Source organism: Pseudorca crassidens, chromosome 19 (genome assembly GCF_039906515.1).
Source record: "Pseudorca crassidens isolate mPseCra1 chromosome 19, mPseCra1.hap1, whole genome shotgun sequence".
Taxonomy (NCBI): Eukaryota; Metazoa; Chordata; class Mammalia; order Artiodactyla; family Delphinidae; genus Pseudorca; species Pseudorca crassidens.
Window position 1 is genome coordinate 45,837,585 of NC_090314.1, and position 13,544 is coordinate 45,851,128.

Sequence of the window (13,544 nt, forward strand, 5' to 3'; positions counted from 1 at the left end):
AGCTCCCCGTAACCCCGACCAGGAATCAAACCCGGTCCCGCCACCCCCACCCCCATTCTTATCCTCCCGCCCGGGCCCGCTGGCTGCCCTGACCGGGACAGTCTGGTCAGCTTCCAGGTCAGGAGGCCAACATGAGCGTTGCATCAAGGAGTTCCAGTCCAGAGGCCGAGAAACCTTTCGTGGGGCTCAGATCTACTCACCGACGGTTTGTTAGTGCCTCCGTGTGTGAGCCAGGCACTGCTTACGGCACGTTCCTGGTCACCATCTCATTTTACCTTTACAGGACCCTGAGGAAGTGTCATCACCCCCAAACCTCAGAGGGGAGAGAGGCAGCCTGACTCACCCCCGGGGCTTCCAAAGGTCTTCCAAGGGCAGAGGTCTTCCCCCGAGGCCCGGCAGCCAACTGTCAGGCACAGCCCTTCGCTCACCCATTCTTCTCTCTGGCAATGACTTGCTGAGTGCCTCTGACAGGCCAGAGCTGTTAGGGGTTCGGAGTTACCATAACAGATCGCTGTTGTAGATGTACAGGAGAACATTGAAAGTACTCATCGTCAGGGAAAACATACAGCGTTTAGGGTCACTTCCTAGTAATCTGTTCTAGGCCCTTGCTGCTCAAAGCGCGAGTCTGTGAACAGCAACATCCGCATCGCCCTGGAGCCGGTGAGAAATGCAGGACGCAGGCACCAAGTCACACCTCCGGTCTTAGTTTGAGACGGCTGCCAGGGCTGCCAAAATACAACGCCACAGGCCGGTGGCTTCAAGAACGTAAATGGATTTTGTCACAGTTCCGGAGACTGGAAGTCCCCGATCGGGGCGCCAGCGTGGCAGGGTTCTGGGGATAGTCTTGGCTTGGCTTGCACGTGGTGGACTCCCCTCCCTCTCCTCACGTGTTAGAGAGAGGGAAAGGATAAGCTCTCCCGTGCCTCCTCTCATTGGGGAGCTAATCCCAACAAGAGGACCCCATCCCCCATCACCTCTTCCAAACCTCACCGGCCCCAGAGGCCTCCCCTCCGGATAGAGCTTACAGATACGAACTTCGGGGGCACAACTCAGGCCGTGACCCCTACTGAACCAGAACCTGCATTCCTGTAAGGTCCACAGGCGACCCCCGTGCACCTTAGATTGAGAAGATTGACAAGCACTGATTTCTTAAGTCACACACACTGGAAAACAATGTGAGTTTTGGTGGTCAAAGTTGATGTGTTACTTTGTACGTTTCCCGAGGAAGATTAAACTAGCTTCCCGGGCCAAACTAACCGCTACGAGCCACAGAGGACTCACTGTATGCCAGTCCCTTGGCTGAGTACTTCACACACTCCATCTTACTTAATTCTCCTGGTAACACTATGAGGTAGGTATTTAAACCCGGACGGAGACCACTCTTTATTCTTCCTCGCGCATGGTGAACTTTCGTTCAAACCGCACAAGACTCACACCAGAAGTAGGTCCCGCAACTTCCGCGCGGTGGGCTCTTTTTTCAAACCCGAACACGAACTCTCATCTCCTCACGCTGCCCCGTAGAAAGTTGGGGACAAGGTTCCGCAAAAAGTACCCTTCTCTTCCCTCCCACTAGTCACGCTTCGCAAACACCCATAACCTAACCACTTAGGTCCGCAAGATGAATAGCAGACACAAAAAGAACTTCCACAGAAGAGCAGTGTTACCCCTTGCAAACGTAAAAAAAAAAAAAAAAAACACCCTGTAACTGGGCGATAAAAAAAAACATAAACCACAGCTCCTACTTTTTAAACCTCAATTATTTCCCCGGGAAGGGTGCACCAGTCCTGGAAATACTGCAATACCAGGTCGATGCGTGGAGCGGGCGGAGCAAGCTCCCACCCCGACTCCGGAGTCCAAAAATCCGTTTAATATGGTGTTCTCGGGTAGAGAACGTATCAGATATTAAACTGATAAGAACAGATACTACACTTGATCTTAGCCAAAAGGCCGAGAAGCGATACCCAGCGACCTGCCATCGCTGTCTCCGTCCTCCTCGCATCCATATATGACTCAGTGTGACCCCTGTCACTGCTCACTCGAGGTCTCACTTTCTTTGCTTCGGTGACAGTACTGTGGGTGGCACCACACCACACCCTCGGGAAGATTTTTTATTCTCTACACCGTAGAAGAGGAATTCGGTACCTGCGGTAGCTTCGCCGTCCTCGGGCTGGAGCGCCATTTTAAATTTGCATGCCCCGCCCTCTCCGCGCGGGTAGGTGTAGCCGCGCGGGTTGATCCGCCCAGTCCTCGGCACCGCCTCTGCGCGCATGAGCGGAGGCTGGGCCGGGGCGGACCTCTTCGTTGGCACCAGCTCTCGCGTAGACAGAATTCGGGGGAATTGGGGGTGGGAGAATAGAGGAGGGCGTCTGCGCAATTGATTCGCAGCAGACTGGTCCGAGTACGAAAAACGTCATCTGGTCTTCACTGTGAAGACGACAGGGTCCCACGGGCTGGCTCTGTCCAGGCCGAAGACCCAGTCGAAGGCTGGGAGTCCAGGAGTGCCTGTCCGGTGTCGCCTGGCAGGGGCTGCGGTGAGAACTGGGGACCCGAGATCGCTCCCTGCGAGCACTGCTGCCCTGGTTGTCAGGACCCCCGCCCTGCCGCGGCTGCAGGCCACTAGGGCAAACTCCTTCACCTCCAGAGCCTTAACTCCCCAGCTGAGAAGTGGAAACCTTAGTGCCTACCGTGTGGGGTTGAGGGGGTATAAAGGGAGCTAGTGAGGCGACCTTGGTTTGGTAGTCTAGAATGTGGGCCCTAGTGTCCAACGAGGTTCCAGTGAAGGCGTCATGGCTGTGACACTGAAACAACTGAGCAGCTGTGTTGCCTGTAACAACACAAGAGGAAACATTTATTGCTTGGGCCGGGCTTTGCGCTAAGTGCTTTCCTTATATCAGACTTTCAAAGTTTACCTACAGACGGAGCGGTTGACACAGAGAGGGTGAGCAACTTTGCCCAAGACTACACAGCTACTTAGCGGAAGAGGTCGGATCCATCTATGAAGAGCACGGGACCTAGAAAAGGGCACGAAAAGAAAGAGAAGTGGTTCTTGTGTGTCCCGCCCACTATGAGAGTAAGTGTTGCTGAGCCTGACACACAGGTCTGTCTGAAGAGAGACAGGAACAAGCTGTCTGGTGCAGCGGTTAAGAGCAGAGACTCGGAACACCTAGTCTCTAATCCCGCTCCACCTGTTAATAATCACGTGACCTGGTGCGTGACTTGGCCTCCCCGCTTAACCGTCTGTCTTCGATGTAGCCCCGTTATCTGTAAATTGGAGATAAGGAAATGAGAAATTATTAGACACGATCTTAAGAATTACGAGACACGCCTGGAATATGGTATTCCTGTAAGTACCAAATGTAAGGGAAAATATCGCAACTCACTTCTCTGTAGCTTACCCTCTTCATCTAGAAAAATGAGAATATTAACATATAGTCCTGTGCTTAATCTTCCCTCATTCTCCTGGTTTTATTTTACTCCATAGCACATGTCACCTGACATCTTACACATTTATTTGTTTATTGCCTTCTAGCCTAATAGCATGTAAGTAAGCTCCAGAGCAGGGAACTTTATCTCCTCAGTGTTTAGAATACGGCCTGACACATACTAGACACGTGAACACATGAATCTGGTTGAACACATGAATGTGTAAATATTAAATAATGCGATTTGTCCGTACAGAAAGAGATTAGCAGGCCTCCTGGCTCGCGGTAATTATTACGACCCTCACTGTGTTCCACTACATTTCTGCTTGCTTCCATGTTTATCAGGTCATCTTGTGCTCACCAGTTTAGCTTCCTAGGTATTTTGATCTTTAGAATGAGGTACCTTGGATTGCAGACATGCATGTTCTGTCATTGCAAAGCCGTATCTCCCTTTGTCAATTAACGACTTAGCATTCTAATTCACGCACCAGCTTCTTGTGAGTTCGGTTAACGTGAGTCAGTGCCCCTCAGCCAGCTCACGTCCATGTGTACAGACGAAAGTGCCTATAAAAGTTCAGGCAACACCAGGACGTGGCTGGCTGGTGAGCCTTCCTTTGTCCAAGCGTCCTACAATCTCACTATGGACCCAGTTATCATTGCTGCCAGGGAGTTGGAAATGATAAGCCAGAGACAGAGACTGGAAGAGCACAGATAGCCTTCTCAACCAGTGCGTTTCCCACAGCCTTGCCCAACCACCATGTTATCAAACTTTTGCATACTATCCAATGTTATCTCTTACTATGAGCAAGGTTGCACAGCTTTTCATGCGCTTGAGATCCATTATTATTTTCTGTGAACTGCGCGTTCCTATCCCCTGCCCACCGTCTTTTGAACTGTTGATCTTTTTGCGTTTCCATCTCTGACCTACTTCACATTTGTCCTAGTATTTGAGTTCAGGTATAGATCTGATTTTATTTTGTCTGGATGGCTACCCAGTTGTCCCAATATCATATATGAAATAGTCCATCTTCTCATCAGTTTCAGATGCCAACTTTATCATATTAAAAAGTGAGTGTATACACACACACACACACACACACACACACACACACATATATGACTTCTCTTTTTTTTTTTTTTAGAAAATCTTCTGATATCCTGTTTTTAAGAGTCTTGATTCAACTGATTCTCTGGTATCACACCTAACTCTGTGCCTGTCACCGTGTGGGTCCTGGGATCACACAGGTGAACGTGACCTCGTCCCTGTGGTCAGCAAGGGGCATCTGCCGTGTTCTTCCATTCCTCTCCTCTGGCTGCCACTCAACCACATCCACTGCTCTTTGCTGCCGAGGAAGCCTTGCACGCTCAGATAAGGTCTGCCCGTGCCGAGGCTGCCAACTCCAAGCGCTTCTAAGTGTTCCATCCCTGGGCATCAGAAGCCTGCTGGGTGCCCTGCCAGCTGGGGAGGACAGCCTCTCCAAGTCCAGGCCTCACTGTATCTGTTTTTCCTGGCCCTGCAGCAGCGCTGCCTTCCCCTCAAGTTTTACCCTGACCCCTTGGACAGCTCCCTCAGGTTTCTTTTCATCACTTGTCAGCTTGCCCTAGTTGAAGAGACAGGGAGGGAGGTACCATTTTGTTTTCTCTGACCTCCTCTCCCTTCTCTCTGACCCCGCCCTCTCGCCCTCAATTCTCCTTTCTCCCGCCTTCTCCCTTTTCCCAGTCACAGAACAAAAGCTTTCACTTTTATGACTAGCAACAGAACTGGATCGGTCTGTCTGACTTCACAGTCGGAAAGGGAGATGGTTTTTCCCAGCCACGTGATCAGGGGGTGCGCGTGGACCAGCAGACCTTCTGCTCCTCACCCCCCTGCCCCCGCCCCGAATGTGCTCGGGGTCCTGGCGCTACAACGTAAGAGTCTGTGTGCTGGAGAGCAAGTTTCCTGCCCGGCTAGACTGGATCCATCAAACTAGTTAGACTCAACCAAGAACTGGGCTTTTCGCAACTTGGCTGCCATCACGGAGGCCAGCAAATCTCCACATTTTCTTTTTGGCCTTTCAACAGCCCCCAACAGAAGGCGTCACACTCCACAGTGATGCCTGATTTTGTCCATTCCAAGATGCCCATCGTTTTCACAGCTTTACGTCTCAGGAGCCAGCATGCGTCTTACATTCGACGCCAGGAGAAAGCACTCTCGCCGTTTAACATCGCAGCACGTCTTTCTTTGTTTCTTTCGTCCTGTCTTTCTTCAGGGCTAGGTAAAAGAACGGTACCTCTCACAAAAGATGGCATCTTAAATTCGTGAACTACTATAACAATAAAAGCCTCTGTTTCTTGAACCCGATGTGTGACGTGGATTATTTCCTCCCAGCATCACAACACCTCCAGGATGGAGGTATCATGAGGAGGAGGATACCTCCTCATGGAGGAGGCTGATCAGAGCTGGGGGAGCCGCTAGATCGCATTCGCACGCCTGTTAAATAACGCAGCCGGTATTTCATAAGATTTACCTGGCCCACGCTTCTAACTGTACCCTGTTCTCTCCACAGCAAAGGATTCTGGGTCTCTATAATAACCAGCTCTATTAAAAATGCAATGTGCGAGTGGCTACAATCAGTTAACAGCACGGGAAGTTCCCCGAGGGCTGATATGAGTTAAAATCCAAATCGACAGGGGGCGGAGTGGGCTACGGAGTAGAATCGAGAGCTGGAAGGAGTTCTGAGGTCAGAGGTGGGGTTGGGAGAGGCAGCTTGCACAGGGGGAAGGCACGAGAGGGGCTCGGAAAGGGAGATGAGAATCGGGAGGGCGCAGCCTTGGCAGATTTGCCCTGAAAATCCCTCCTCTCGCGGGAGGACTGGCTCAGAGGGTTGGAAACAGTTCCCCAGATTCAGCCCAGCCCACCTCCCCTACCCTGAGCGTCTCCACATCTGAGCCCTGGTCCTCCTAAGGTAGGAGGACAGGAAGAGGGAAATCGAGGGAGGAAGAGATACCAACAGGAACCCGCTTCCTCTTTTGCCCATTTAATGACGGAGACAGTCAAGTGCCTTTCTCTTTCTCTTTCTCTTAAAATAGGTACTTTCCACCTAAATATTCGCAGAATTCGTTTATAGGAAGATAAATGTGCTGTGAAAATAAATGTCCAGTGACAAGCCTCCATTTCATTTTTTGTATCTGGAAACCCTTGTGTATCTGTCGTTGCAAATGACATCCCTGGGTGCTAGGACGAGGAGAAGGGAGTATAGCACCTCTTTGAAAAAGGGAGAAAGTTTTCCGGCAAGGCTCAGGTCCCACTGGCCCCTCAGCAGAGCTGGGGCGCCCCCAGCAGCTGGCCATAGCCAGATGCCCACTGTGACGGCGGGCACTTCCCAAGCATCCTATAGTGTCTTCCAACAACCTTCAGAGGAAAGGCTCAGAGACGCTGAGTGACCTGCCCAAGTTCCCCCAGGTAGTCGGTGACACAGGCGGGATTGAACCCGAGTCTGTTTGACTCCAGAGCGCTAGATGACTCCACTAGACTGGCCGCCTGAACTGACAGACAGACTCTCTGTTTGAGGTTCAAACTCTCTGTTTGAACCCGTTTTCAGGTTCAAGGGCTGCACCCTGCACCCTCCCTCCACCATCAACAGTGCTTGAGGCTGAGGCCGGGTCGAAGCCCCTTCTTCACCTATACCCTCCTCTTGCTTCCAGTTGGACTCAGCCTCTGCCGTTTCTAGAAAAATTTATATCTTTGGGGAAAGACCAACAGTCCACCCAGTCCCTGCCCCCAGAAGCCTTCCCCCGGGCTTCACGAAATGACACCCTCCCCTGGCCACTCCGCCTCCTGAAGACCCAAGGAGTTCAAAATGACTCTCCCCAGAATGTGCCACTTCGGCCTGGGGCTATTTGCGTTGAAGGCCGTGGAGGCCCCAAGGACACAGGAAGAGCTTTCTACCTCCCCCTCAACTGCCTAAAGAATTTAGATAGGGGGCCTGGCTCAGAGAGAGTTATTATCAGAGACAACTTTTATCTGAGAGACCCACCTGCACAGCAGGGCAAACATCCCATTACAAGAAGGGCAAACGTCTGGTCTGCCCTTCTTTTTGTCCCGGTGACTCACCCTTCTCTGCTTTGAAGCCCAGGCCCTTATCGCATTCCTTAGCTCAGGAGGGCATATAAGCCTCAGCTGCCCTTGGGTCTCGTATCCTTATGGGATCCCTGAACATACGTAATTATACCTGTTTTTCTCCTATGAGTCTGTCCGATGTCAATCTGGTCATTAGACCAGCCCACAGAACCTAGAAGGCTAGAGGACGAATTTTTCCTCCCCAACGGGACGCAAATCGGGTAGGATAATAAATAATACCAACCTGTAGCTGAGCGATTTTATATTTCATTTCACATACCTCTCATCCATTGACCCACGTGGTCCTGTGTGAACTTCGTGAGGAAGGTAACAAGTGCTACCCTTCTGGTTTTCCGGGCAAGGAAACTGAGGCCCAGAGAGGTGAGCTGAGGCCCGGGTCAGAGGAAGAGAGGGAGGGTAGGCTTGAGCCCGGGCGCATCCAATCCCCGGAACCAGGGTACTTTCTAATAAGCCGCTTTGCCTTCACAGAGCTCAGACCTCAGTGAGAGCTGGCCGGGTCTCGTATCTTCTTTTCCTTTTTTTGGTCTTCTGTGGCCGCTCCACGCGGCATGCGGGCTCTTAGTTCCCCAACCAGGGATGGAACCTGTGCCCCCTGCAGTGGAAGCGTGGAGTCCTAACCACTGGACCACCGGGGAAGTCCCTGTTTGTTCTTGGGTCAGCACAGCGGGGGAGACGGAGGACTGAGGGAGGAGGGAAGGGAGGGGTCAGCAGAGGGCCAGATGAGGAGGCTGGAATCCTGGGAAGGGTGGGAGAAAGAAACCGGAGAGGAAAGCCAGACCACTCGGGGGATCGTCCCCCGGGGCCCACTGAAACTCAAGGCTTAGGTGGAAAGGTGTCTTCTACCTGCCCAGGGCCCTGGAGAGAAAGGTACTTTACAGATGCTCTCTAGGAGGCGTGGGAAGAACACCCCCCTCCTTCCCAGGGCAGGCGGGGGTGGTGGGTGGGGGGTGGCGGGGGTGGGTCGCGGGGAGGGGCTGCCCAGTTGCCCCCGGTAGCGGCCGGCCGTATTGTGAGGTGGTTCTGGTCACAGGCCAGGGGGTTGAGGTGGGAGGAGACGGAAGTGGTGGGGGCAGTGGCAGCCTCCTGGGCTCTGCCTGCCCCCAGCCCCTGCCTGGGGCCTTCTGTCACCGCCACCATCATGGGCAGTGCGTACCACTGGGAGGCCAGTCGCCGGCAGATGGCTTTGGGCCGGAGGAGGTGGCTGATGGCCCAGCAGCAGCAGCAGCAAGAGCAGGTGCATGAGAGGGGCCCCGTTCACCAGGGTCCTTCCGGGGACACGGAGGGGATGGGGAGGGGAGACGACGGACCCCAAGGAAGCTGTCCATTACCTGGTGAATGTTGTTTTGCTTGGGCTGGAGGAAAGCAAGGTCCTTGGATGTCTTGGATGGACCGTGTGTGTTTGTGAGTGTGTGTGTGTGTGTGTGTATTGGGGTGACTCAGCTTTGCTGTTGTACTAGGCCGAGGCCTCAACGTGGGATTGAAGCGTCAGGCTCGGGAGGTTTTAAAGCTGCTCTGTCCAGTAGGGCGGCCACCAGCCTGTGTGCTATAGCCCTTGAGACGTGGCTAGTGAGACCGAGGACCTGCATTTTAAACGTTACATACATCTAATTTATTTAAATATACTCTTTAAGACAAATTTTCGTTTTACCTACCGAAACACTTTTAAGTATGTTTGGAACAACGTGGATATGTGAACCTACTTTTTCGACTGTAAATTATCTGAACTCTAAATATTTTAAATCAAAATGCAGTGTCTAAATTCAGATGTGCTGCTGAGTATAAAATGCCCTCTGGGTTTTGAAGACTTAATACAAAAACAAAGACTATAAACTACCTCATTAATATTTTCATATTGGTTTTACGTTTTGGCTGTATTGGGTTGAATAAAATGTATCATTATACCCAGTTTCACCTATTTCTTCTTACTCTGTTACGTGGCTAACAGAGCATTTTAAATGATACATGGCCCTCGTTATACTTCCACTGGGCAGTGCTGTTTCAGAGCATGTGCAAGAGATTATTCTTTACCCTCCGGCACTGCAAACGATTTTCAGTGCGCGGAGGTAGGTGGCCCGAGGCGGCTGTTTCCTGGGCAGGGGGCTGTGCGGGGGGGGGGGGGCGCACTGTTGCTATAGAAACAGTCCTTGGGTGTGGGTGGGTGAGGGGAGAGAGCTCAGGCCCCAGCCTCAGCCTCCAACTCCAGGGAACAGAGACCCTCCAGCCGCCTCCGCCTCTGGATTCCCTTGCCTTGCTCCCCTCAGTGTCTCCGGCAGGGGGGCGTGGCTGGGTGGGGAGGGAGGAGGATGCCACTTGCGGGTGGCTTCTTGACAGGAACTGAAGAAACTCCAAGAAGAGAAACGGCAATCTGAAAAAAGAACCCAGCCATCTCGGGAGTCGCCGCGGGAGTCGCAGCCACCGCCGGCGCCATCACGGTCGCCACCCGCGCAGCCGCAGCCGCAGCCTCCGCAGGTACCCGAGCGGCCGCCGCCGCCGCCGCCGCCGCCTCAGCCAAAGCCACAAAATGCCCAGGACCCTCTTACTGAGCGCACCTCCCGGTACATTCTCCAGGATTCCCAAAGGCCAGGCGCCCACAAGGACAGATTCCAAGGACGGGTGATGAACCCTCAAGGTGCAGGTGAGTGACATGCCCGGGAGCGGGAGATGGTGAGGAGAGAGCCCCGGGCTATAGTCCAGAAGCCACATCTGTCACCCCACCCTTTGACCCTCCCCGGCACCTTTCACCTTTACTTGGGGGTGGGGGCGGTCACACTCTCTGAGTGGATTTGCACCAAGCGAGAGCTGCAGAGAAACCCGCTGACTTCCGCAGAGCGTGGCTCAGAAGTGGTCAGTCCCTTCTCCAGGGTGAGGGTGACAGACGGGGTCGGGGTCGGCTCGGGGCGGCCAGAGGGTGGGGCAGGAGGTGTAGGCTTAGCAACGGATATCCTGAGCCCTGGGGGGTCTGGAACAGGGAAGCCCCGGTCGGCTTCCTAGTGGAGAATGCTCAGCGGGGGCTGGGACTTTGCCTTGCCCCAGCTAGGGGCCTTGGCCTGCCCCCCAGAAACGTGGTAAAGAGTCCGGCTGTGGCATGTGCCATTCTCAGGAACTGCCAGCTGAGTGACGTGTGCTTCGTTTCATCATCAGGTTTCGGGAAATCTAGCCCAGATACACACACCAAGTACCCACGATTCACGGTGAGACGGACTCAGAGTGTGAGAGGCAGCTACGGTTTGGCTGCGTGTCTGCCCGCGCTCGCGTGTTAGTGCAGGTGGGGTCTAGAAAGGCTTCCTCGGCGGGAATCGGGAGAGGGGACTGAAGTTATTCCGTCACTTCTGGATGGCCCGTTCCTCCACTCCACGCCCCCATAAAGATGTCTCTGTAGGCCCTGTTGCTCAGCACTCAGTATAAGTGAAGGAGCTGACGATCTAGTTGGAAAGATAGGACGGGTGCCAGAGAAGCAAAATCAAGGGGGCCGTTTGAAACGCGGATGGGGTAGAGCCAGCTGGAGCGGGAGGACGGTAAGACGTGAAGTCAGGGCTTGTGGTCTCCGTCAGGATCACCACTCTCCGGTAGCACGACTCAGATCTCTGAGCCTCAGCTGCCCCACCCGTAAAATGAGAATGATAATACCCCACCTCCTCCACAGAGGTGTCACGAGGACTGAATTAAAAGGGAAAGCATCCAAAGCACTTAGCTTACGGCCTGGCTCCTTGTGGACTGTCAAACCCAGGAAGACGCTTTTTTGAGAGTCTTGAGAATTACATGAAACAGGATACGCTTTGGAAAGAAGCTTTTTTTTTTTTTTTTTGTCTCTGACTCAGGAGCAAAGGATGGGAGAACCTGATCCCGGCCCTTTAAGACGAGGACTGGGCTGCTACATCATCTCACTTTGATTACTCGGGGCTTCAGAGGCCTTAAGACAATGTTCTCAAACCAGCAGGCCCGGGAGCTGCTAACTAACCTGTTCTGCCTCCTGTCTCTCCCTCTTCTCAGTCAACGAACTACATCCAGCAGTGGTGATTCAGAGACAGACCCCCGAGACCCCACTGGCCGGCCATCAGCAAACATCAGATGAGCAGCCCCGTCTTCCTACCTCCCAGCAGCATCTCCACTTCAAAAGCCGAGCCCTCCTGATCCACTCTGGCAGGGGAGGCTAGCCGGGAATCACGTGTGATTTCTTCCCGCAAAGAATCAAGAGACTGGCTGGGCTCCAGGAGACAGAGATGAGGGGGAGGGGCCAGGAAGACCCACGAAGAGGATGGAGAGGGTGCGAGAAGACAGTGGAGGGCAATTCCATGCTTCTCCAGGCAAAGCCAATGGGAGAACTTGGCCTTGGGCCCCCAGCTCTACAGCTCCACTACTGGCCCTTACTTAGCAGTGATATCACAGCCTGCTGGGGGCTCAGGTCTACGACTCTCGCTGGAGCCACCAGCCCTTCCTCCTGGCCGATGCTTATCGAGATGCACCTGGGGAAGCGTGGGTTGCATCACACCAGAGCAGACCTGGGACCTGGGGCAGCATCAGGAAAAAGTGGCACGCAGGGGCCTCCTCCAAGTCCAGTGTCGTGCCTGGGCCACGGTGGGCACTCCGCTGTTGAACGGAGGGTGGTTGGAAGGGATGGAGAGAAAGAACTCGGAGGAAAGGAGGACTGTAGCCTCAGGCACAGGACACCTGACCTTGGGAAGAGGGGGACTCGCCCCCCGCCCCCACCAAATCCACAGGTCTCTTCCTCCCTGGGTCTCAGCCTTTCCACGTAGCAGAGACAACCCAGAGGCTCTGGAGGCCCCAGGCAGCCGCCTCACCTCTTCCTGAAACTGACACCTGGGGTCCCCCAGCCCTGCTCCCTCTGCCACTCTTGACTGGTGAGGGGGATGCCTGGGTCCTTTCACTGTAGCGTCTCACCTTTGGGTGAGACTGAAGGAGCCTCTCTGCAGTGTTTCCTGAGAGGAGCAGTTGGGGGAAGCGAAGGAGCGGGGGCGCACAGAACAGGAGCATTAAAGTTGGGAGGGGCTCAGAGACACACAACGAGGGAAGGGGAGCGAGCGAGCTCCTGGGAGCGGTCTCCCAGAAGGCAGAGAGGCCGGGCGTGTTCCCGAGGGGCTCAGGGACTGGGGAAGAGACCTTGATGCCCACTTGGATATTAAGAAACAGGCTGTGAGATGGGGAGTGTCCACCGGCTCCCTTCCCACTCACAGGAGCCTTTTATTTTCCTTCCTTAAACACGGTTAAGCACAGCTGATTGACTCCAATATAAATCCATTACATTTGGCGAACTCCACCCAGCGTGAGCTCCAGCCTGGCCCCCGTGGACTTCCGTGCTCTTACCAGCACCACCTCGACGCCAGTTACCCAGGCGTGAAAGCGTGCGGACAGCACGAACTCCTTCCTTCCCCTCATCCCCCCGGCCGGCTCCTCACCAGGTTCTGGCCCCACGTGCCCTTCTCCGCCCTTCCTACTGCAAACTCAGCTTTCCCTGCTACTCAAGCTCACCTCTCTGCCTGTCTGAGTGACGGAAACCGGTAACCGCCTTTAGTGAGCAAACACAATTCCTGCTCGCCTAAAGAACCTGGGGTTTGCCTGGGGCTTCTCATCTGAGTGACAGCAAAGAGGCGACGGCCTGGACCAGTCCCGACTGATAGGCAGCTCCATACTGTCAGCGCCCAAAGGAGAGCAGAGGCCTCTGGGAGCAGAGGGCGCCCTGGGACTAGGCTAGGGGTGCAGCGGGACCCAGCAGTCCGGCCTCACCTCTGCAGGTTTTCAGCGGGAGGGCGGCTGCGCCCACCATTTGACCTGCCTGTGTCCCCTCACGTGGGCTCAGGCTTGTGGCCTCCTTCAATAAAAACCTTTTAAAATGACTCTGGCTTTGTCTCTGTTTTTCCTGTGCAGGCCCAGGGGGTTGCCCGGTGCCTCCCTTCCCTTTCCTTCCCTCCCCTCCCACTTTGGTTCCTGCTCTGAAGAGAACGATAAAACTGTTTTCGGGAGAGAAGCTTTAGCTGCAGAACAGC

General features: G+C 54.0%; 1 protein-coding gene, 1 long non-coding RNA gene and 1 other non-coding gene across 3 annotated transcripts; 2 read left to right on the top strand and 1 right to left on the bottom strand.

Moving 5' to 3' along the window:
• Positions 1–1,768: 1,768 nt before the first annotated feature.
• LOC137213682 (U2 spliceosomal RNA) lies at positions 1,769–1,959 on the bottom strand. The gene has a single exon (XR_010938310.1). It is a non-coding gene; the product is annotated as a U2 spliceosomal RNA (small nuclear RNA).
• Positions 1,960–2,261: 302 nt separating this feature from the next.
• Positions 2,262–5,758, top strand: LOC137212652 (uncharacterized). The gene is made up of 3 exons (XR_010937566.1): positions 2,262–2,531; positions 2,916–3,070; positions 4,565–5,758. It is a non-coding gene; the product is annotated as an uncharacterized lncRNA (long non-coding RNA).
• A 2,907-nt stretch (positions 5,759–8,665) lies between these two features.
• LOC137212651 (coiled-coil domain-containing protein 200-like) lies at positions 8,666–13,394 on the top strand. Its single transcript, XM_067716246.1, has 3 exons — positions 8,666–8,776; positions 9,874–10,177; positions 11,533–13,394. Exons 1-3 carry the CDS (start codon positions 8,681–8,683, stop codon positions 11,694–11,696), a joined length of 564 nt encoding a protein of 187 aa, XP_067572347.1. The 5' UTR covers positions 8,666–8,680; the 3' UTR covers positions 11,697–13,394.
• The last annotated feature ends 150 nt before the right edge of the window (positions 13,395–13,544 follow it).